At 37.3% G+C, this 25,902-nt stretch overlaps 1 protein-coding gene across 1 annotated transcript; it reads left to right on the top strand.

Annotated features, from left to right (window-relative positions):
* The first annotated feature begins 18,288 nt into the window (after positions 1-18,288).
* Positions 18,289-24,160, top strand: LOC149243638 (ras-related protein RABA1f-like). Its single transcript, XM_089374591.1, has 2 exons — positions 18,289-19,175; positions 23,323-24,160. Exons 1-2 carry the CDS (start codon positions 18,958-18,960, stop codon positions 23,753-23,755), a joined length of 651 nt encoding a protein of 216 aa, XP_089230717.1. The 5' UTR covers positions 18,289-18,957; the 3' UTR covers positions 23,756-24,160.
* Positions 24,161-25,902: the final 1,742 nt, after the last annotated feature.

The following is a 25,902-nucleotide window of genomic DNA, read 5'->3' as shown; positions in this document are numbered from 1 at the left end:
GGGATGACTAATTCCCCTAGCACATTCATGAGGCTCATGAATGAGGTATTGAAACCATTTTTGGGAAAGTTTGTTGTAGTGTACCTGGATGACATTTTAATTTTCAACAAAAACAAAGAGGAGCACTTGGAGCATGTAAGGCAAGTGTTGCAGCGGTTGAAGGAAGATAAGTTGTTGATCAACTTGAAGAAATGTACATTCATGCAGGATGAGTTAGTGTACCTGGGATTTGTGATTTCCAAGGAAGGTTTGAAGATGGATTCTGAAAAGGTGAACACTATTTTGGATTGCACAACACCTCACCTCAATCTATTTTTTTTTTTTTTTTTTTTTTTTAACTGAAACAGTTGTGCTTTATTGAGAATTCCAAGTTGGGCAGAGCCTAATCAACCAAATTACAATTCATGGGTTTACATGGGCACCTCTCCCAGTTAAGGGATGATTGCCATTTTCGAAGCGCCTGCGTTTATGCTGATCATTCCACTTTGATGAGTGCAGCCTGTATTTGCCAATCTGTCCACTTCCTTGTTTAAATCTCTGAGGATATGAAATGTTTGCACCGAGGAGAAGTCCTTCAAAATTCTGTTCACTCTTGAGAGTTGTTTATTTAATAGGGGATCCTTCAACCATTCCTTGCTTATTAATGCCTTTATCAGCAATTCTGAGTCCCCAAAAATGATGATTTCTCTTTGGCTTTCTTTTCTCGCTAATTGACAAGCTTTTAAGAGACCAAGAGCTTCTGCCTGGTTATTGGTTTTCATTCCTAGGCCCCAACTAAAATCTTCTTTTTCTCCATTCGGATAGTAAATTACCCCTCCTGCTCCTGATTTGCCTGGATTTCCTTTTGAAGCGCCGTCAAAGAAGATAGTGCACTCGCCCTGGGATTTCCACCACTGCTGAAATCTATCCTCGGGTTCTCGGATCTGCCATCTTTCCTTGTGGGTTGGCCGAGTGATTGCTGAAGGTCTAATAATGAATGAGAAACCGTCCAGCCAGGCCTTTTCCTCTGTTCGGAGGGAATTGTCATCTTTGACTGGAGCATAATTCAGGGTTTCAAGAAGGAGTTTCTTTGCATGTTCTGCCACTTTTTCTGCTGATATTTCATTTTGGTTGAAGATAGTTTCGTTCCGAGCAAGCCATAGCTTCCAACATACATATTTTGGAGCAACAATCCATATCTTGTACCATAGAGATTTGTCAGCAATGCTGTGTGGGTAACTGGCTTTCCAAATGGTGAACATTTCTGCAATCGTACAGTGAGCTGGGGGTCTCACATTTAGTCCAGTCAGAAAATTAATCCAGACCTTCTTGGCATACTCACAATTAATAAACAAATGATCTGTGGTTTCCAAAGCATTTTTGCAAAGAACACATCGATGGGGACCTGCTATGTTTCTCTTGCTCAGGTTTTCTCTAGTCAAGATTTTGTTATGGAACAGAGTCCAAAAGAAAAAATTGATCTTAGGAATGCTAAAACTGTCCCATACTTGCTTCCATACTTCTTTCGGATGAGGCAAGTTCTTTTTGCTTTGCATTTGTAGATATCCTTGCCTTGCTGTGTACACACCCGTCTTCCCCCATCCCCAGGTGTCTTCTTCATCTCTATGGACTGGAGCGAAGTCTGTAATCGCCTTTTTAAGAACGTGAAGCTGAGTGGTGAGTTACGCTGGAGCCTTGGGGAAATTCCAGCGTTGCCACTCTCCTCTGTTATCCCAGCCAGCTATGTCTTCGATCTTACGGATTCCTTTTGACTGTAGCCATGATCTTAACGCTGCAATTTCACTGTTTTCTTTGAGGGGAGGGTGTCCCATGACTCTGTCTTTCCATAACATAGTGTTTTTGCCATTCCCAGGAATTTTGTACAGGTGAGCTTTGAAGAATTTGATACCTTTGCTGCATAACTTCCAGGCTTGCGTTCCTTTAGGGGCCTTCTCTGGAATGAAGGTTCTGATTGGCTGTTGTTTGAAATATTTGTGTTTTAATATCAGACTGACAGGGTGGCTAGGCTCTTCAAGAATTTGCCATAGTAATTTGCATCCCAGTACTATGTTTGCAAGGAGAGGGTCTCGTATTTGGAGGCCTCCTTCCTCCATAGGTCTTTTCACTGTTTCCTGTTCACACCTAATCTTCAACGGTTGGGTGAACTGGAACGCGAACAGTCATCAAGAAGATGAACTGATCCGTTCCATTTCTGTATATAAATGATAGTTATCTAATGAATTAAGCAGTCAGTTTTCTTCTGTCTATTTTGGAGTTACCCTGGCCTGACATGGTATCAGAGCGCAGGTCCCAGGTTCTTAAAATAGCCGTAACTCCTTCATTTCTGCTGCTGTCCTCTGTCGTTCTGCCACTGCCTCTGCCTGAACGTTTCCCTGGCGCCTCTGCCTGAACGTTTGCCATAATGCCTCTGTCCTGCGTGTCATTGGGTCTCTGTACATCGGTTAAGAATCATTGATTTGGCGGAGCGAAACGCGAGTGTGGGTCCCGATGAGGCACTGCAACTGCTATGGGCTTCGCTGGTTTCCACCACGCCTTTGAACGACGTTTTCCGTTGGGTAAGAACATGGTTCAAAGGTTGGAAGGTCATACAGACACTGTTATCTCTGTTTCTTGTAGTCCCATTGAAAATAAGATTGCTTCTGGTGCTTTGGATAGAACTGTAAAGCTTTGGGTTTAAGATAAGTAACTGAAACTTGTGGAGCACCACGTTGTGCATATGTATCGTAAATTTCTTCTGCTAATGGAAGATAAAATGTTGAACACTCAGAAGGCTGTTGTGTTTATCTGCGCATTCCAAAGAGAGATTTATAGTTAGGTCACATTGACTGCTATCTTTCCTCCAGTAACTCTATTGAGTTGATCACTTTTTGTGCTTTAGAAAATGAGGAATATGGGTTCAATTTACGAATCTGTATCCTGTGTTTAATATTCCAATAATGTTCTTCACACAATTTTGTTTGGAGAGAAGAATTTAGTTATTTTGATCTGGACAGACGTGAAAGTTATAACCAGAGTGCTGCTCTCTCTACTTGAAGGTCAACGTCTCTACGAAAGGACGTGTTGTTTGGTGCTGTCAGTCGCTGCAGAACAATTGTAATTTTTTGTGGCCTTGAAACCACTGAATGGAAACCATTCTGTCGAGCCCGACATAGACAGGCGAGCAATTCCAAGTCCGGGTTCAAGGGCGACCTACGCTTGGCATTCACTCCCATGGTTTCGAACCTGTGGCTGTATTGTCTGACATATATATTGTTTCTTTTCGTATGAGACGCAGTTTGTATTTTGTGCAGTTTGTATTTTGTGGAGTGATGGAATCTGCGAGTTGAGGCTGGCAGAATTTGAGAAGTCGTTTTTGTGTGATGAAGAAATAGTTATTGGGTAGAGTGCATGTAAATGAATTGATGTCGCTTTTGTTCAAGAACAGTTGAATGGCGCAGAAATGCAGTGTGTTGACAACAAAAGTCAAGTCAACTTAACACTGTACATGTGGCTGTATGAACCTTTGACTACCCATCTTCCTGTGTGAAATTTATGAAAAATGCGTACATTAAGTTGTTGGATTGTATTTACAAGAAGATTGTATGTGCGTTGATTGCATGCTGGTGTATTTACAATACATTGAAATTTTTTATGAATTTATGAGGATCTTTGGAGGGCTTTGAAGAAACAGTAAAGTATTTGCTCTTTTTTGAGTACAATTTCACTGTACATCAGTAGAAGTCTTTTTATCAGCAGAAATTTCTTATCAGCAGAAGTTTTTTAGCAGAAGTATTTTTTTTACAGAATGCATTCAATCATTTCTATGGTAGGAATAGTTCTCACTGGCAAGGAGAACTATTCTGAATGGTCTCGGATGGTAAAACACACCCTCATCTACAATGAGTTGTGGAAAGGAGTGTGTGTCGGAGAAGAAGACAAAGACCCTGTGCAGCCTACATCAGATAAAGAACTCGCCATTTGGGAAAACAAGAACAGCAAAGCCTATGCATTGATCGCAGCATCTGTAAATGAAGAAATAAGTCATCATATTTCATCCTATTCCACTGCCTTTGAAGCTCTACAAAAGCTGAAAGAACTCTATGATACACATTCTGCACTAGAAGTTGTTCAGCTCATGATTAAACTCTTCACTCTTGAACTGAAAAATAATTATCCTCTTGCTCTTGCATCTGAAATAAAGTCTATAATGCATGATATTAAATACACTAAGGTTGAGCTGGATATCTCTCTTATTTCCTTTCTCAAAGCACTCTATCCTACCTACTCCAATTATCTTGAGTCTTTACAAGCAAATGGAAATCTTAAAGACATAACCTTTGAGTCTCTTGTGAAAAAGTTTGCTGAAAGAGAGAAAGCCTTTGGAAAGAAAGTAGTCCCTGAATCTTCTGAAGAGACTGTTTGCCTTGCTCATAAAGAAAAGCATCCTGCTCAAGATTCTACAAGAGGAAGAGGTGGACGAAGAGGAAGAGGAAGATACTTCAGAGGCAGGGGGGGCAGACATTCTCAAGGAGAAAAGGCAGATCTGCATTGCATTCACTGCAAACGAAATGGATCACATGATGCTTCTACATGCAAGCTACCATGGGACAAAATTGAGCAGAGAAGAAACCAACAGAAAGGTAAAACTGATGACACAGACAAAGGTAAAGCACCTGAATCCACTCACTATATTGAGGCACAATGTAACATTGGAGTAAATGAAGATTTGTTTAATGCTTCACTTGCTTCTTCGAAAAATGATTGGCTGCTTGATTCAGGAGCAACCTGTCATATGACTCATAGGAAAGATTTTTTTGAAGATTTCACTGACAATGTTGATGGAGCAGTATACTTTGCAGATCAGTCAAAAATCAAGCCATCAGGGCTTGGCACAATCAGGCTTAAACTGCCTGGTCTTCCAGACTTTCTTCTGGATCATGTTCTATATCTCCCACAGCTCAAGAGAAACTTGATGTCCCTGGTCCACATCCGCCATCAAGGTCACTCCATTCATATGTTTGATGGAAAGCTTGAGGTAAGAAAGGCATCTGACCACTCACTTGTCATGAGAGGTATAGAAGAAGAAAGACTTCTTAAACTGCAAGGAACCTCTGCTCATGCACAACATTTCTCATATATTTCCCATCATGAAGAAGGTACACTTCCGTCAAGTTTATTATGGCATGCTAGATTTGGACATTTAAACTATGATAGCCTCCGCTTGTTGAAGAAAAATGGTGTTGCTGGTTTGCCTACAATTCCTAGAAAACATAAGCAATGTGATGCTTGCATTCTAAGAAAGCATAGCAAACAGTCTTTTCATGATTCACATTCAAGAGCACATAGGAAGCTTGAACTCATTCATTCAGATTTATGTGGTCCAATGCCTGTTCCTTCTGCAAATGGAAATAAATATATCATGACATTTATTGATGATTACACCAGAATGTGTTGGGTTTATTTATTGAAGAACAAATCTGATGCTTTTCAAACATTCAAGAATTTTCATAAATGGATTGAAAATGATGCACAATCTCATATTGGGTCTATTCGCACTGATAATGGAAAAGAATATACATCAAATGAATTTGAACACTATCTTCGCCAACATGGGATTAAACATCAAACAACTGTGCCTTATAATCCTCAACAGAATGGTGTAGCTGAAAGAATGAACAGAACAATTTTGAATATGGTACGATCCATGCTTTTCTTAAAAAATGTAAAGATAATGTTTTGGGCTGATGCTGTTCTATGTGCTGCATATATAAAGAATAGATGTCCATCTAGTGCTATAAGAAACAAGACTCCTTATGAATTGTGGTATGGACATGTTCCTTCGGTAAAACATCTCAGGATCTTTGGTTCCACCTGTTATGCTTTAATACCAAAGGTACATAGAAACAAACTTGGTGCTAGAAGTCGTAAGTGTATCTTCCTGGGGTATTCAAACACATCTAAAGCATACCGTCTCTATGATGAAGTAAATAAAAAGTTTGTTGTATCTAGAGATGCCATTTTTCTTGAGTCATCCAAATTTGACAGTGTTGTTGAGCGGCAACTTGATCGCTTGGATAGATTCACAAAACCGAAATCATTTCAAGAGTTTGATAATCAGATTCCACATCTTGAAGGGGGGATTCCTATACTAGAACAACATGTGGAATCTTCTTCTGAAGAACAATCTCCCCTGCATGAAACTCCAACAACGGATGATGCTTTAAGTGATGTAATTGATAGAATTGGGAGACTCAATCTTGATTCAGTCCCAACTCAATCAACAGAGCAGCCTGGACCATCTCAGAAAGGTCCCCCAAAGTGGCTGACAAAGACACTTGAAAGTGTTCATCCTGATGAAATTGGAAAAACAGGAACCAGAAATTCAAACCAACAAAATGGAGGTGATGTAGATGACTCTAATTCACCTATTGATATGGATGTTACTTATGATTGTGAATTGAACTTGTCTACAGATTTTGAACCAACTTCCTTCAAAGAAGCTGCTTCTCATGATGAATGGAAAGAAGCGATGAAAAAGGAGTATGATGCCCTCATAAAGAATGGCACTTGGAAGCTGGTTGACCCTCCATTTGGAACCAAACCAATTGGCTGCAAGTGGGTCTACAAGAACAAGTACAAAGCTGATGGCTCACTTGACAAGCACAAAGCTAGGCTTGTGGCAAAAGGTTTTGCACAGAAGGAAGGGGTCGATTATGAGGAAACTTTTGCCCCCACAGCAAAATGGGCCACCATCCGGACACTCTTTGCACTAGCTGCTCAGAACGGTTGGAAAGTCCATCAAATGGATGTAAAAACTGCATTCTTGAATGGAGATCTAAAAGAGAATGTTTTTATGTCCCAACCTGAAGGATTTGCTGTGAAAGGACATGAACACAAAGTATGCAAACTTGTGAAGTCCTTGTATGGCCTCAAACAAGCACCACGAGCCTGGTATGAAAAACTAACTGAGCATCTTCTGAAACTCAACTTCAATCATTTTGATCTTGATGATGCAACTTTATTTGTCAAGAAAGTTGGCAAAACAGTTGTATATCTTGTGGTATATGTAGATGATCTTTTAATGACAGGGAACAATGAAAGCTATATTGCATCCATAAAAAAAGAATTAGGAAAAAGTTTTGAAATACTTGATTTGGGCTATGTTCATTACTATTTTGGCATTGAAGTAACCCAACATCCAAAATCCATATTTCTTTCTCAAAAGAAATACATTGGAGATTTGTTAAACAGATTTGGCATGACAGAGTGTAATCCTCTTTCTACTCCAATGGAACAAAACTTGAAGCTCACATCTATTGAAGGAAAGGAATTTGAGGATGCAACAAAGTATAGACAGCTTGTAGGAAGTCTCATCTACCTCACTACTACCAGACCAGACATTTCATTTGCTGTTGGAATCCTCTCCAGGTTTATGCAAAAACCTTGTGAGGGACATTGGTCTGCTGCAAAAAGAGTTCTAAGGTACTTGAAGGGAACTCAAGACCTTGGAATCAAGTATACACAGGTGGACGACTTCAGCTTGATTAGATACTCTGATTCAGACTTCGATGGAGACAAAGAAACTGGGGTATCTACTTCCGGATATGCTATGAGTCTTGGATCGGGAGCTGTCTCCTGGAGATCACGCAAACAATCAGTTCCAGCAGATTCCACAACAGAAGCAGAATATGTGGCAGCAGCTGAAGCAATGAAAGAAATTGTGTGGCTCAGGAAAATTCTTGAAGATTTGCAGGTAAAACAAGTACAATCAACTCCACTCATGATTGATAACACCTCTGCAATAAAGTTGGCCAAGAACCCAAAGTTACATGATCGTACTAAGCACATCAATACTAAATATCATCTGATCCGACATCATGTTGAGGCCAAAACAATCCATCTCCGTCATTGTTCCACAAATGAGCAAACTGCAGACATCTTCACCAAAGCGCTTGGAAGAGAAAAGCTTGAAAGATTCAGAACGATGCTTGGACTCACCAACATCCCTTCAGATTAAGGGGGGGAATGTTCACACCTAATCTTCAACGGTTGGGTGAACTGGAACACAAACAGTCATCAAGAAGATGAACTGATCCGTTCCATTTCTGTATATAAATGATAGTTATCTAATGAATTGAGCAGTCAGTTTTCTCCTGTCTATTTTGGAGTTACCCTGGCCTGACATTTCCCAATTTATTAAATGAAATCTGTCGTCATTTCCTCGCCCTCCATTCCACAGGAAGTTTCGCATAAGACTGGAGATCTGGTCTGAGATTTGCTTTGGAGCTAACATTAAGGAGGCCTGGAACGTTGGTAGTGCTAAGAGTACAACTCTAATGAGCGTGAGTTTGCCTCCTGTGGTGAGCCAATAACCCCCCCAACTTGCAATCTTTTTCTTAAATTTGGAAATCACCTCTTCCCACAGTTGATTCCTGTTGGATCCCATTGTTATTGGGAGACCCAGATATTTAAATTTGTCCCAATTTGCGTATCCATTGAAGCCCAGGTCACTGGCAATTCTGTTGATAGTCTGCTGATCTGTGTTCCACCCATAGACAACACTTTTCCTTTCGCTGATTAATGCTCCAGAGATGCTGCAGAACTTTTTGAGAATGTTTTTGAAGGAGTTCGCAATTCGTGGTGATGCGCCCCCAAGCAACAGTGAGTCATCAGCAAACAGCGCATGGTTCATTGGATCGATTTCCTTCACAATCCTGATTCCAGGGAGGTTACCATTTTGTTTTTCCAAAGTTAATTTTCTGCTCAGAGAGTCTGCCATCAGTATGTAAAGAAATGGTGACAAAGGGCAGCCCTGCCTCAGTCCCCTGGTGGCTAAGAAGAAATCTGCTGGTCTACCGTTTATCATTGGGGCTATCCAGATCTTTTCTAGGCATGCTTTGATTAGATTTATAAACTCTTGATTGAAACCAAAGGCTGTAAGGACCCTGTATAAAAAAGAGCGATTAACTCTATCAAAAGCATTACACATGTCCAATTTTATAAGCATACCTTGTTCTTTGCGTGAGTGGCTCGAGTGCAAAGCTTCTTGGACTTGAATAACATTATCCAGAATGTGTCTTCCTTTCACAAATCCCCCCTGAGCTGGAGAAATGAGCTTTTGCAAGAGAGGCTTGATTTTGTTTGCCAGAAGTTTGGACACAATCTTGTAGGACGCATTGCATAGAGATATCGGCCTGTACCTGTCAAAAGATCTTGGATTTGTCTCCTTAGGAATTAAGGCAAGAAAGGTTGAGTTAATTCCGCCCCCGATCCTTGCCTTTCTCATGAATCCACGTATCATTCTGAGGAGGTCTGGTTTGATTAGTGCCCAACAGATTCTATAGAAATGAATTGTAAAACCATCGGGTCCTGGCGCTTTGTCAGGCTCCATAGACCACACAATGTTGGATACTTCTTCTTCCGTTACTGAGCTTATGAGGTTTTCATTATCCTCCGTACTTATTAGATTTGGAATGTTAGCAAGGAACTCTTGTGTATCTTCCTCACTCCCCTCTTTTTCTGCTATAAGTAGAGTTTGGAAATGGTTTACAACAGCTTCCTTAATTTGGGCGAATCCTTTGCAAACCTGTCTGTTAGATAAGGTGATTTCTGCTATGTGGTTTCGGCTGAGTCGAGCCCTGAACTGTTTATGGAAATATGTGGTATTTCTGTCCCCAGCTTTAAGCTACAGACTACGAGACTTTAGGCGCCAGTACTCTTCCTCATTTCTAAAAGAACAATATGTTTTCCTTTGTGCAATTTTTTCTTGATCTAAGTCCGTGGAATGGATGTCTTTCTCTTCCATATCAAATTGAATTTCTTCCAGCTGTGTGACAACCTCTTTCCTCTTACTGATGGGAGTTTTCAAAGGTTTCCACCTCAATCTACTTTTGAGGTGAGGAGCTTTCATGGATTGGAAAGCTTCTACCAAAAATTCATTAGGAATTTCAGCTAGATTTGTGCACCTCTTATTGAGTGCATGAAGAAGGGGAATTTAAATGGACAGTAGTAGCATGGAAAGCATTTGTAGATATGAAAAGGAAGGTGACAAAGAAACCTATTTTGGCACTTCCAAACTTTGATAAAGTATTCCAAGTTGACTGTGATGCAAGTGGGACAACAATTGGAGCAATTTTAAGTCAAGAAGGCAAACCAATAACATTCTTCAGTGATAAGTTGAACGATGCCAAGAAGAATTATTCCATATATGATTAGGAATTTTATTCTATTGTGCAGGCCTTGAAGAGGTGGAGGACATATTTGCTGCCCAAGGAATTTGTCTTGTTTATTGATCACAAGGCATTACAATATATCAATAATCAAGGTAAGTTGAATCAAAGACATTCTAAATGGGTTGAATTCTTATAAAGTTATACATTTGTTTTGAAGCATAGGTTTGGAAATTCAAACAAAGTTAGATGCCTTGAGTAGGAGAGTGTTGTTACTCAACACTTTGTTAGTAGAAGTGGTAGGTTTGGAAAGCATGAAGGAACTGTATGCAGAAGATGTTGATTTTGGAGAAGTTTGGATAACTTGTAAAGCACCTTGGAGTGTAGACATAACCATTTTCTTGGATTACCATATCCAAGGAGGGTTTTTATTTAAAAATCAACAAGTGTGCATTCCTCAAGGTCAATGAAGTTGAATCTTATTAAGAAGCTACATGGTGGAGGCCTAGGTGGAAATTTTGGCATGGATAACACTACAATGTTGGTAAAGGACAAGTATTTTTGGCCTAGTATCAATAAGGATGTCAAAAAATTTGTTGAATGCTATAGATTTTTCCAACTAGCCAAAGGTAGAAGTCAAAATACAGGGTTGTATACTCCATTGCCAGTACCAAAAATGCCTTGGGAAGATGTGAACAAGGACTTTGTCTTGGGACTTCCAAGGATGCATAGGAAGCGTGATTTATTGATGGTTATTGTAGATAGGTTTTCGAATATGACATTTCATAGCATGCAAAAGGACAAGTGATGCTACTAAAGTGGTTGTTTTATTCTTCAAAGAAGTAGTGAGACTTCATGGGTTGCCAAGAACCATTACTTCAAACAGAGATACAAGATTTCTGGGTCATTTTTGGAGCACATTGTGGAAGAAGATGGGATCTAAGTTGTTACACCGTTCGACCTAAAATCCATAGACAGATGGACATACTGAAGTAGTAAACAAGAGTCTTGGGAATTTGCTGAGAAGTTTGAGTGGTGAAAATCCCAACCAATCAGATATGGTCTTGGCACATGTAGAGTTTGCATACAATGACTCAGTGAACAAATCCACTAGTAAAATTCCATTTCATATTGTTTATGGGCGGTCATCGAAGGGTGTTGTGGACCTGATACAATTGCCATATTTGGAGGAAAGGAAGAGTGTTGATGCAAGTGATTTTGTAGACAACTTGTAGCTAATACACGAATAGGTGAAGAAAAGATTGTAGCAAAGTAATGACCAATGTAAGGAGAAGGAAGATTTGAAAAGAAGAGCAAAGGTTTTCGTTGAAGAAGAACTGGTAATGCACATCTGCGGAAAGAGTGATTTCTTATGGGTACATACAATAAGTTAAAATACAAGAAAATAGGCCCATGCATAATTTTTCGAAAAATTTCCGAAAACACGTACAAGCTAGATCTGTCGAGAGACTTGGATATCTCTTCGATATTCAATGTAGCTGATCTATATGAGTTTCATGAAGGAGAAAATAGTGAAGAGATAGGTACGCCCACTGAGTGGAAGAAACAGTTACCAGTCAAACCTGTCGAAGAAGTGGAAGAAATTATGGCCACCAGGGTTGGAAAGAAGACTCATTGCAGGGAGTATCTGGAGTATTTGGTCAAATGGAGAAATAGGGGATTTGAAGATGTGTCATGGGTGACTAAGCAAGAGCTAACACACCTACAAGGGACTTCAATCTCTGAAGGAAATACCACATGAGTTGGTAGCTCATATTTTCTTACCAAGGGTGTCTGATGCAGGAGCATCCTTGGCCTTAGGCAATCCTCATCAACCAAAAACAAGTTTTTGTTGAGTTTGTAATAAGTGTTGTTACTCCCATATATTTTAAAGTTGCTAATACATAATGTTATGTTAGTTTTTGATTCATCCAGCTGGTAGTTGTTGCTACTCATGTAACTAAATTTTATCAAAGCGACGACTGCTCTCTTGTTGCTGACACTTCCGAGATCACGTGCTGATATTCCTGCTACGTGGAATTACTGACACATCCAAAATTGGCAGGTGTTTCATTGCATTGCTACAGGACAAACCCTGCTAGACATGTTGCTAGAATGAGATGTAAGTTACAAATTTGGTTTGTCTGCATGTTAAGAGGAGGTGAATTGGTTTAGTTTTGGAAGATGAAGAGGTCGATGGTCTAGGAAGCGATTTGTTTTAGTGGAATACAAAGAGGTCAACAATGTGAGGATAAATGGCGAGAACAAGGAAGAAAAAAGGGATTTTTTTTTTTTTTTTTTGCATTCAATGTTTTACTTCTGCCTCTCGGCTCTTAGACATTTCGTTGTTGGACTACTAATGTTGGTCAGCTGCTGCATGATTTTCAGAAAGCGTGACTAACTGTTGTGCGAGTTAGGAAGATGTCTAGTTGTTGTGCGTGGTGTTGCTGTGTAACAATGTAAGAAATTCAATCGCTTTAAGGAAGTTGTTATTTAATATGAGTTTTTGTCTGTAACATCACATTTTCAATTAATAAAAGATATTTGAATCCCTTCTTGTGTTCTAGTGAGCAGACTTAAGTTACTCTCTCTATTTGTGCTTTGTGATTTAAATATTGAATTAATTAATTTAGTGGCCAAACTCCAATGGCCCAAGCTATGTGCTTTGTAATAGCAATCCAAATTCTGTAGGTGTTGTGGAAGCTACAAAACCTAGACTCTATGTTAATCTCTTTGTTAATTTAAATAACAATTTAAATTAACTTATTATCAAATGAGTTTGGATTTATAACATATAACTATAATTGATTTTTTCATCATAATTAACAATTTAATACATTTCATCTTTAAAAATATTAGAGAAATGCATATCCTTCGACTTAATTGTTTATAAATATACCTAATCCTCTACACTTCTAATTTTCCTACATATCAAAGCTGATTCCCCACACCAGTTACCTACTATTTTTTAATTGTTTTTAAATATACCTAATCCTCTACACTTCTAATTTTCCTACATATCAAAGCTGATTCCCCACACCAGTTACCTACTATTTTTTTTGGTTTGTAAAGTTATGTGAATCCTGTGATGACTAGCACACCTAGCCTGTGGATTGAGTAGCCACGACCATGGGCATTGCGTTGTTAAAATCATCCAAAGATGACACTTGGCATGGGCCACACCAACCCTTAACATGACTAGATTTTTACCATAGAGTTTAAAACCATTAAGCTTTTCACCTGGGAGTACCTTAACAAAACACGTTGTCAACAAATTCCTTATAATTTTTATTAACATATATTAATTTAAATATTTTATTACTAAATTTATTATTATTTATTAATGTAAGTTTTTCCTTTAGTAGTAATTAGGCCGATAGGCCTTCCTATGAATCAATTCAATCGTCAACCTTTTCAACCTACGTGTGACATCTGTACACCTCACATCACATCTTACGCTGACATTTTATGTTTCGACATACCGTGACATCTGTACATCTTCCGCTGGTTGCAGCTGTCATGGACATCCAGCGGGCTGAGGACAAAGAGGGTGGAGGAGATCATGGGATCCATTCGCGTCCGGTCCACAACTGGAGGAATGCTTTGCATCTCCAACCCAGCGGCGAAGGGAACAGTGAAAGTCAGGTTCTTAAGGTAAGCGTGTGATATTATCGATTTAGTTTTCTGTATTTTGTACGAAGCCCATGGTGTAATTGGGTGCAAACTGGGTTTCTGTGTGTGCGCTTCCCCAAACCCTCGAGTTCATCTTACACCTGAGACACCCATATGAATCTGAGTAGATTTCTTTTATTTTCATGGACTTTTTTGAAAAAGAAACCCTCAGACACTCCCTCACATTCAGCGAAAGTAAATGTGATCAATCTACTTTAGCGAACCCAGAAGCTTATTTGTGGGCATATATACCTGTATGCATTATCAGTATTTATATATAGCTGCGCTATAGAGACATTAAGGGGATAACAGAAGACATGGACAAATGTTGAGGGCTTTGGTCCTATTATACTGTTCATCTACGGACTAAGTTCCTCCCTCGAGCCATCATTCCCCCTCGAACCTCGTCTATCTTCTGTATTTAGATTCGATATGAGTCAATAAGCTCCCACCAGATGCATCTGTAACACGGCGTACCGGGGGAAGAAACAATGCAGGCGCAAAATGCAGGTTAAAATGGTACAGATTCATCGGGGGATGTTGGTGGATTGTCACCACATATTATATTATAATTTATACTCATACCTGGCATTTTGGGACTTCATCTTTTTCTTATGAATCGATCGATCAGACTCTTGCAAAGTAGTCCCGTCAGCCGGCCTCTGGTAAAGGATAGTTGTTTCTTTTAATTAGGCTGAGAGTAGTCAGTCTCGATGTTGGATGGAAGAATCATTATCATTTGTTCACTTATAATATACTATTATCGCCAGGATTGTTCAAAGCTTGTCCAAACATGAATGATCTTGCCAGATCTTGCCAACTTTAATGTTGAATGGAAAAATCATTTACAAATTATTTACTCACTTATAAAATATTATCATCACCAAAATTATTCAAAACTTGTCTAAACTTGAATGGTCCTTGCATGATCTTGCGAACTCCAACTCCAATGTTGAATAGAAAAACTAATTTAGCCACCCCATAAAATACTATTACCAAATAAATGAATTTACCCACCCATAAAATACTATCACCAAAATTATGCCAAACTTGGTCTGAAATTCACAGTTTGTGGGAACTCCTGCAAATTTATTTTCAGTCAAATGTTTTTAGCTTTGCTTTATCATAATGCATCCAAATAGTACTGTCAGAATTATGGAAGAAGGAAATAAACTTATGTTCTTGTGGTCAACCAAGGAATGGAAAATGATATAGTGTCTATTAGAATTAGATACTGCTTTAAGGTAATTGTGTCATCTAAGTAAATTTTGATAATATACTGACATGCAACAGATCTAACACATGAAATTTATGATGACTGTGTAAAAGAAACTATATTTGTGATGTTTAACATTCTTATTAAAATATATAGAGAATGTTTAATAGAAAATGAGGTTGAAATTTGTCTATGAATAAAAGAAAGGTATTGTGAGATTGTTGAGCTTTTTATCTTGGCTCACAGATTGTTGTTTTCCAAGGAAGGGACTATGAAGTTTTCTTTGTTCAATTACAATTGTGAAACTTGGAAAAATTAGTCAACTTGAACACATGTTGAAAGGTAATACGAGGTTGACATGTGAGAGGAAACCAATTATTTTAGTGTGTGGTCATTTATTTTTTATTTTTAAAATTTACAATAAATTTTTGATAAAATTAGCTACTATTTCTTTCTTAATAATAATAATAATAAATTAGGCATTTGTGCACCATATAACCTCACATTTCTGTGCACCATATGAAATCACATTTTATGACTAACCACACATTTTAATGCCAAGAATATCATTATGGAACTCCATAATAATTACCCCAGGAATGAGATTATGGAACTCCACAATGGCAGATGACTAGAACTTGCAAAGATTTTGTATATTGGTTAAAGCAAAATTTGTACATTATATTAAAAAAAAAAATTATGTATGTGATAGACAATATTGATTTTTGGATATTATTATTGACTTTTTCATTAGGCCAACCTTACTTTTTGTTGTAGATCTGATTTCAACTAATTTATTTACATTTTATGAATAAGGTCAATAATAGAAATTCATAATTTAATAATAATAATAATAATAATATAATATTTTTAGGCTGATAATAATAAAATTAATATTTTTAGTTAGGTTGATAGGTCTTTCTTTTAGATTAGTTCATCTCATTTTCTTCTACATGTTTCTTTTGAATCAATTCATCTCAATTTTTCTTCTACCTTTTTAGTCTACATGTTTCTTTTGAATCAATTCATCTCATATTTTCTTCTACCTTTTTAGTTACTCCACAAATGCATATGTAGAATGCTATGCACTATGATAGAACCTATGGCAACTAATTGTGGTACATTAAGCAAATATCTCTTTAAGCAAACAATATCATCCAAAAACTACTATTGAAGCAACCAATATACAACAATAATAGGATTCTTCTAATTTGTCATCCTCTAGGCCGAGTTCAACTTGATGTAGAGTAATTATACATTGTCTTGATTTACAAGAATTATAGATAATTTCCTAAATGAGATAATCACCAATAATAGAAAATATAAATGAGAATAAGAATACAACACACATTTTGAATGCCACCATATTAGACATTTACCAAAAAAAATAATAATAACCCAAAATGACGCAAAAGTAATATTTACCTACGGTTTCCTCTTAGTAGAAATTGCCCATTCTACAAAATCAATATTTATTCATAATGACTTTAAATTTTTCATTGATAAAATAAGTGATAAATTATATGTCAATCAACTTTCATCATCTTAATATTTTAATTATTAGTTTTATTGTGTATTACCAACTTAACACAAATATAACAATATAACAATTATTATTTCAAAACAAAGTACAAATTTTCCAATTCAATAATTTCAATTTAACAATCTTATCGGCCTCTCTTTGCACCTTTTTTTGAAATGTAGTATTTTTTTTTGTAAAATAATGTTGTAAACTCCTTTTCACTGCATCAGGTATGAGAGGTTTGTATTTAGATATTATTAATATTTTGGTTTATAGAATCTATGTAATCAAAATATATAATGTTTGGTTCAGTCTCTCCGGGCTGTTCAACGACAATGCCATTAAGCAGGAGGAAGAATCAAGGTTCACTTCGACTCAGTCGGCTCCGACCATAACGTCGAAGCTGGAGCAGGCTGCCAAGATTTTCGGATTCAGCTTTAACAAGGCGAAGGAGTTTAAGGCGCAATTGCAGAGGTTCGAGCAGGGGTGGAAGGGACATTTTAGTATTGATGCCGAGATTTTTGAAGTCACGAACTCGGTGCTTCTGGTGGAGTTTCGTAAGATCGTTGGGGATACGCTAGAATACAGTGAGTTCTTGAACCATGAGCTCAGGCCCCGTCTGAAGGACATCATATCGGCATGAGCCGGTGACACTCAGCAGGATGGCGAGCAGATATTGACTGGAGACACATTTATCGTGATTCGTGAGCAGAATCATGAGAAGAGTATTTTTGGTTTCAACGGTGATGTTGTAATGTACTCTATACATATCTCTAACTTTGATATATTTGTGAGCTTATAATATGTTACAATGTTATTTTTTTTATCCTTTTCATCTAAATGTGTATTTACATTAAGAATGTTTTGGATTTATTAACATAGCGAATCATAAGTTTCCATAAATTAAAAATGAAAATTCCTTCTTCATTTTAGTGGCGCTTCTTCTTAAGTTGATGTTGTAAATTTGAGGGAGTTAGTGTTTTTTTTAGGTTTGTTTAAAAATAATTTGATTTGAGATTGATAACCTTTCATATATAATGCAAATTTCATTATATATTTTCAAACAAGAAATTATATTATGTCAAATTGTAAGAGGCATATGTTTTTAAATAAAAAACCACATTAACATGAACAAAACAACCATGATAATTAACAATCTTACACATGTAGGACACTTATACAAAGAAAAAAACAACCATGATAATTAACAATCTTACACATGTAGGATATCTATACAACTAGTGTTCACCAATTCTAGTAAGTGATGATACTTACCATGATATTACACCAAGTAAATGATCCCATAAATGTCCAAATGATCATTACCAATTGTAATATGGTGTATTGCAAATCATTAAATAATCATCGTCAGTTGTATTATGGTATATTGCAACTCATTTTCATTTATGAATAAAGTGCTCAATCCTTATTACAAAATAAGACTAGATTTATGTCATTAAACTTAGAAAATCCCTCTCATCTATATTTTAGTAATTCACAAAACTAAAAAATTCTTTCATTTATATTTAAGTAATTCATCGAGTCCAAAAAAACAAGGACAATTGCTAGTTATATGTAATATATGGTTATTTAGTAGTAATTATATGTCATATATGGTTATTTATAGTAATATCAAACAGCTAGGCTGTTATCTAACGAACCTATCAAATCCCAACTCCTTGTAATCATTCATTCACCGGGTTGACCAGTTGTCCCAGTTGGGTACACAGCCAACTCCAGCTAACGCGCAGTCCCTGCTAGGTGCCTACCGGATACTGCTGACTCTGTCGTCAATTTCCCTTTTATTATATACTACTTTATTGCTTCGCAAGATTCAGCCAAGTGGATCTGGCTACAGATTTTCTCATCTCCAAGGCTGCCAGAACTCAAATCTGATCGCACACGACTCTCTCCTTTGGTCATTTTTGGGGGCTTTTGGGTGTTTATTGCGGACACCCAATGCTCAAAGATCTGGATCCAATACCCATTTCCTAGATCAGCGTAAACAACGCGTCGGTTTGATATTCAGCGTGTATCCGTCCATTCAACGGGAGATTGGGTTTCTGCGATACATTCATTTTGTATCCATCCAACAGTTATTGGGCGTCTGCAGTAGGTCGATATTCATTATCTATCCCTTGAACCAGCTATTGGGTTCACGCAATAAGCCGATATTCATCGTGTATCCATTGAAAGGCTATTATTTTTCTGCAATAGCTTGATATCCATTGTGTATCCATCCGACCAGATATTGGGTGTCTATAATAGGCCGATATTCATTATCTACCCATTGAACCGGCTATTGGGTTTCTGCTATAAGGTGAAATTAACTGCGCAGCTATTCATTCAGGTTTTGGGTTCTTGAGCACACCCAAGAGTTCGTTTGGTGCTGTGTGGAGATGGCTTACAAAGTCGATGATGATTATGACTATTTGTTTAAGGTGGTCCTGATTGGGGATTCTGGTGTCGGTAAGTCCAATTTGCTCTCCAGATTTACTAGAAATGAATTCAGCCTGGAGTCCAAATCTACAATTGGTGTGGAGTTTGCAACACGGAGCATTAATGTTGATGGGAAAATGATCAAGGCCCAGATATGGGACACTGCTGGTCAGGAAAGGTCTGTGTGTGGGGGATTTCTTTTTTCTATTCCATCAAAGATGCGTCATAATAATAATTTTTTCCATGATTTTGCATCATATCATTAATATGAAATATATTTCCATAGCTTTTGCTTTTTTGAAAAAGATGCAAATTTATTTGTTTGCCTGCCTGCCCCTCTCTGTGTAATATTGTGTGTATGCATGTATGCTTTTGTCTGTCCTTAACCTTAGGGATCTGTATTGTAGATATCTTCATGTTTTAATCTGTCTTCAATACCTAGGATCCGTGGGTTAAAATTACTGTTACATCTGTATTTGTCTGAGGTGCAAGGAATTGTTTGCTCTTTGGTTCATGCAACAATAAGATTCTAAGATTAAACTGTATTGATTTTGATTTTGTGCTGGGGAAGAATAGGTCTTAAACATTATTCCATGCTTAACAAGCACGGATGTTTTTACTTGTGGCTTCGGAGGATCACACCAGGTGCTTTGTCTTCGATATCTCAGATCTGTGGCATACTACAGTGTCTCTTGATGGGTTACGTTCATTTCTGGTTATTTGTTTGTTTATGGGTACGTTTTGCTGTTGGTGTTGTTTTCAACCTTCTTTCATACTTTTGGCTTATTGGACTGTAAAGTAGCGAGATTACTTTGTTTCCAGTATATTGTATCTGTTGTCTAGAATATTTTTTTATGAATTTTCTAGACCCATTAGGAATCTCATTTGTGAAGAGCTAATGGATTCGGCGTGCTGCTGTTGTTTTTTGTTCGATTTTGACGTTCATTATTTAACCCTTTGGTATGCTTGAGCATAAAATGGTGAGATTAGTTTGCTTCAGTGTCTTGAATTGTGATATTTATGCAGTTGTTTTTACATTGAAAATATCTTTATATTCCATATGAGGGTTATGGATGTTCTTGTTTTTTACATTGAAAATATCTTTATATTTCATTGAAAATATTTTTATATTCCATATGAGAATTATGTCCTGTTTTTTACATTGAAAATGAATTATGGATGTTCCTGCCCTTCTATTGACTATATCTTTATATTCCATATGAGGATTATGTCCTGTTTTTTACATTGAAAATGAATTATGGATGTTCCTGCCCTTCTATTGACTATATTTATTCTCAACAACAAGGCTCGAAGTCATTACATCAAATCTCATCATGTTCATGTTTCTTTCGAGAATTAAATCTGGATAGGGAAGGCTCGAAGTCATTACATCAAATCTCATCATGTTACTTTCCAGAATTAAATCCTCTGGATAGGGAGGATCCCAATCATTACTCCAAATCACCTGAGATAAACCCAATTGACAAATTATTACATCAAATCTCATCGTGTTACTTTTGAGAATTAAATTTGGATAGGGAATGCTCAAAGTCATTACATCAAATTTCATCATGTTACTTTCCAGAATTAAATCTGGATAGGGAGGATAAACCCAATTGACAAATTATAAACAGATAGGGAGGATCCCAATCATTACTCCAAATCACCCGAGATAAACCCAATTGACAAATTATTACGTCAAATCTCATCGTGTTACTTTCGAGAATTAAATCTGGACAGGGAAGGCTCAAAGTCATTACATCAAATCTCATCATGTTACTTTCCAGAATTAAACTGGATAAGGAAGATTCCAATCATCACTCCAAATCACCCGAGATAAACCCAATTGACAAATTATAAACAGTTAGGAGGTTGTAGGTTTCTTTTTTATTTTTTTTGGTGTAGGTGGTATTTTTATTTTTTTCTTTTCTCTCGCCTAATAAGTTACAGGTGAGAATATATTCCATGAAAATCACATGGCTACCAGCTTATTCAGGAACACCTGTGTTGTTAAGCCTTATGCAAGGGTTTTACTTTCTTTTTTGTTCTCTTTATATGTGGGTGTTTGTGCATGAACACGTTTGAATCCCAAATTATGGGGTATGCACAACACAACCACATATGCAGACACCCAAGCATATGTAAATAGATTTGGGTTTCATGGCCTCTCATCATGTTGACAATCCATTACATGCACACGATGTCTAAGGAGGCTTCTATATTCTTCCTTTCTATATGTTTTTAGGAAGATATGTTTTCTTTTGGGTTCATGAGTTGCAGACATGAAATATCTCTGATTTAATAGAGTCTTCTTTTGTGTTTTTCCCTTAGAACTGCCCTTTCTTGCTTTTCTCTTGGGGAATTAGTTTTTGAATCACGGAGTAGTTCTTTTTCCTCAATAGGATTTTGATACTGCTTTCTTCCCCGTATATTTCTGTATAATCAATTTCTAAATGAATTAATGGCATTTCATTGGCTTGAGAAACAGTAGTACCTGTTGCCTATTGTTTAGAGTTGGAGTGGCTTTGCTTGGGGCATAAAAGCCAATTCCACTTTGGTAGCATTTCATTTGCCATTTTAGGAGATATTGGAAGAAAATTAACATATATTCATGGACCGAAAAGTAAAATATATTTCTCATTTTATCATCTGAGATATCGATCACCTTAGGAATCCAGATTATGCACCATTTCTAAATTTCTGTCTTTAGTGAAATCTTTTGACTTTACTATGCTGTAGTCTAAATGTGCTATGAAATGGTCCTTTTCCGGCTGCTTAAAGTAGCAAGAAGGGAAACCAGTATTTTTATCCCAAAATCCAGCAAGAATCGTTTTGGTTTTGATGGAATTGCACATATCAGACGTTAATTTTTACAATCTGTTTGCAGTAGAAGTGTTAAAGGGTGCCAAATCCATTTCTGCATTAAAACGAACAATTTTATTGATTCAAACTTGCAATTTTGACAAAGATTGACTGGCTCGATTTGGCTGATGGCAAACTGGAAAAGGATAAAAACATAGTGTTTAGCCTTCTTCCTTTGATATGCCCCTCAGAACCACTTTTGTGCAGAACAACAATAGAGAATGACAAATGTTACTTTTGTTTTGTTTAAGTTAGTCGATTGTGAGGTGCATTTCCATGTGTGGGTTTTCGTTCTACAACTAATGCTTTTGCATGGTAACTTTGGAAAATTCTCAGTTTAGGCGAAAACTTAAAAGTCAGAGCCAATATTGGTATATGGAATAGTTACCTTTGTACAGGATGATATTTTTTCTTAATTTAAGAGACTAATTGTACGTCATGATGTTGATCTAAGTTCTCTCTATATGAATATTGTCATATCTATTTTCCCTGATGAGAGTTCAGAGGAAATGTTGGAAAAGTTTCAAAATTCTACAGATTATACTAAAAAAGACATACGATATCTGTTAGTACTGTTTCAATAAACGTTTGTCTTGAAAGCAATAGTGGTAATATGATTCCCACAAGTGGCTGAGGTCAGTTAGATTGGGTGTGTGCAAAAGTTATCTGATTCATTGGGGTATGAGCTTTGACACGGGGATGGCTAAAACAACCTGGAGTCCGCAGACTGGTAACTTCCAGTTTGTTTTGTTTTCTGTTTCTTAATGACTTCAGGGATTCGAAATTGAGTTTCCTGAATGAATATGTTTGACTTGGAAGTAATATTTTCTGAACAGTAAAACAGGACTCTTTTCCCCCTTGCGCTTTTTTCCCAACTTTCAATTCTTTTGCTGAAACTCGGGTCAGACCTGACTCAGGTCTGACTGCTCTCATATGGGAGTTCTTGAGAGTATTTGCTGAGTCTGCAGCAGACTTAGGAGCCTCAACATCTAGACTCCAACAGCATTTTTTGGATGTTTTTGAAACCATTGAGTGACATTTTTTTTAATGCCCATTTTTGCACTGCTTTCTGCAACGTCTTTGTGTCTGAGGGTGAGTTAACTGCTGGATTTTAGATTTCCACAGTTGCTCATTATTGTGGAGAGTTTTCGGATAACACTGAAAGACCCATCTTACAATATAATATTATGGTTTTGTTATGAAATGCATAATCGTTACGCAATTTTGAATACTTTATGCATTTTTTACTTAGATTATCGTGCGAGTTTTGCGCCACTACTCCCAGATCGAACTGAACGCTCCACTCTTTGGATTTGCCAACTTGTTGTCAAGTCTGAGTTGCTTGACATTGTCTCTGAAGCTTTTCATTATTGTTTCTGAAGGTTTTCCTTATCCTGAAGTTGAGCTATGCCTGCATAAAGGCAGTTTAGATGACCCTAATACCTTTCCTTTTCTGAGAACAGGTACAGAGCCATCACAAGTGCATATTATCGCGGTGCTGTTGGTGCATTGTTGGTTTACGACATCACTCGACATGTCACCTTTGAAAATGTTGAGAGGTGGCTCAAGGAGCTTCGTGATCATACCGAGCACAACATTGTGGTGATGCTTGTTGGTAACAAGTCCGACTTGCGCCATTTGAGGGCTGTTTCCACGGAAGATGCCCAGACCTTTGCAGAAAGAGAAGGGCTCTATTTCATAGAGACATCTGCACTAGAGTCCACCAATGTGGAAAATGCTTTCAAGCAGGTGCTGACTCAAATATACAGGATCGTTAGTAAGAAGGCTCTGGATGTTTCGGAAGATAATGCAGCAGCTCCCGCACAAGGTCAAACAATCAACGTGAAAGATGATGTCACGGCAACTAAGAAAGTTGGTTGCTGTAGCACATCATAAGCAGCAGGTGAAATCCCTCAGGATTCGGATTTCAGTTCAGATGCAGGACTATTATGTTCATTGGAAAAACTTTGACCGATTTCTGGAATCACTTATAGTTGAATTCGAGCAGGTTCTCATTTGGTTTGATTTTAAGAGGCTTCAAAGTTGGACTCACTTAGTAACTAGTTTTAGACGGAGAGAAGAGTGTTGTAGCCAATGGTGGGTAATCTGAATTGTATATCTTATTCTTGCTGTATTCTCTGAAACCTTTAGTGTCCCAGTACTATCTTTGTTCTAGTCAGTGGCTTCAGTTTTACATGCCATCATTTGTATCCATTATTTCATTTTATTCTCACAGTGGAAGACAGATTTTTTTGATCTTAGTTAATATTACATGGAAATATCCTTTGGTTTGATCTTTTACTACTCTGAGCAGTGTTCATTGTCTGCATGTTTATTTTGCTAATGTGGATGAGGTAATTGTTGATATATCTCATTTTTTTAATGAAACGAGTTTTGTTATTACTTGCAAGACTTGTTGGCAAATCGGTTGATATCTGGAGGAAGGCTGAAAATACTGAAATTGTATTTGACAAACTTATTATTCAAGACTAGATGCATCCAAACACAAATAAAAAATTTATCTGCCACATTAAAAAATCCATCATTTTCCAATGAGCATTGGTTCACTGGCGAGATTGATGGAATGATACACTCACCTGTATGGCACGAGTTTAAAAAAGAATCAGGCGGGGTGCAAGTCCTGGGAAACTTTGATGGACCAGATATCCCTCTGACTTGCTGCCTAAGTTGATGAAAGCCCATTCTTTAGTGCAGCTCCTCCTGGTATGTTACTTGAAGTACTTCCAGGAAAAAAATGCCAAAACTGTTATTATCATTGTAGCCTAGATGGCACAGGAAATAAGCAGAACTAGGCTTGATCCAAATTCAGCGAACATATTGCATGTCCTTAAAGGAAGTTATATTCAGGTCAAGGAAGGTCTCTGTTTTAGTGGGTGCGGGTCTTGTTTGCCTAGAAAATTGAATGGCTTGGTGTTTAGGATGGATTGTTGAAGGATATCACCCTGAAGCCTTGATGCCCGATAAGCTTTCCACATTCCATCTTACTACTAAAGATTTTTGATCTATAACTGAAAGTTAGAGAATAAGCATCACTTAGGAATGTCACCAGAAACCTCTCTGAGTACCAGTCAACTCCCGAGTCTGACTCCAATCTTCAAGGAAACGAGTTGAATCAAGTTTCAACTCCATTCGGAGTATGACTTTGAGATGCCCTTGGTTTATATTTAGAAAAACATTATCCTGATCATTGCATTTTAATTATTATTTCTTCTCGAGAAACGGTTTTTATATTTTTGCTGAGAACTTGATAAGAGATCTGTCTCCGAATATTGTGTTCAAAATCAATGCAGATGAAATCTTATACTGTCGTGAACAAGTTTGTCAATGATGTATTCATAGTGATACTGTGATAGTCATGAATAGGGAAAGTGATGACAAGAAAGTGATCTTGGAAATGCTGTTACATTTTGTATTCAAGGGAATCAAATTTGCCAATGGGCCTTCTGTTCATTGATGAACTTGATGGAGGTATTGAGCCATCAACCAAGGTTTAAATTCATGGTAACTCTGTTTCTTGAAACAATGAGAAACAAATCCCAATCAAAGATGCAGAGAAATGGGATTTTTTTTTGGGTCTCATATTTTTGATAACACACTGCAAATTGGCTGAACTATGCTCCCAAGTCCCTCAGTTTGTGTAACTAGAGCATTAGATTGGCGCAATTCTAGAGGAAATTATGAAGATCCTACCTATGCAATTTTGTAAAGATTTTCATCCTGAAAGGTGCAGGGAAAAAGCAGGCATAGGTGTTCCCCAAGTAGCACCAGTCTGTAATGGTATTACAGATCAAATATTTTACTATATATGCTTTGAAATGGTATTACAGATCTAATCTTTTACTATATATGCTTTGATTACATGTATGGAAAACGAACTCTTTTCACCTTCGGTTGATGTTGTGATGGCATCCTACCTCACTTCGGTATTTATGTTATCAAGGTTGCTGTCATACCATTGTAATTGTTACCATTGTGATGTCAATAATCATTGTAAGCCTTACCATTGGTGACATTAATTAAAT

This window comes from Pinus tabuliformis, chromosome 8, assembly GCF_031772625.1.
Source record: "Pinus tabuliformis cultivar Carrire ecotype Pingquan chromosome 8, CPIR1, whole genome shotgun sequence".
Taxonomy (NCBI): Eukaryota; Viridiplantae; Streptophyta; class Pinopsida; order Pinales; family Pinaceae; genus Pinus; species Pinus tabuliformis.
This window is presented reverse-complemented; position numbering and strand designations above follow the sequence as displayed.

Coding starts and splice junctions, on each gene's coding strand:
- LOC149243638 (XM_089374591.1), top strand. CDS start 18,958: ATGGCTTACAAAGTCGATGATGATTATGACTATTTGTTTAAGGTGGTC. Junction 19,176..23,322: donor GACACTGCTGGTCAGGAAAG/GTCTGTGTGTGG, acceptor TTCTGAGAACAG/GTACAGAGCCATCACAAGTG.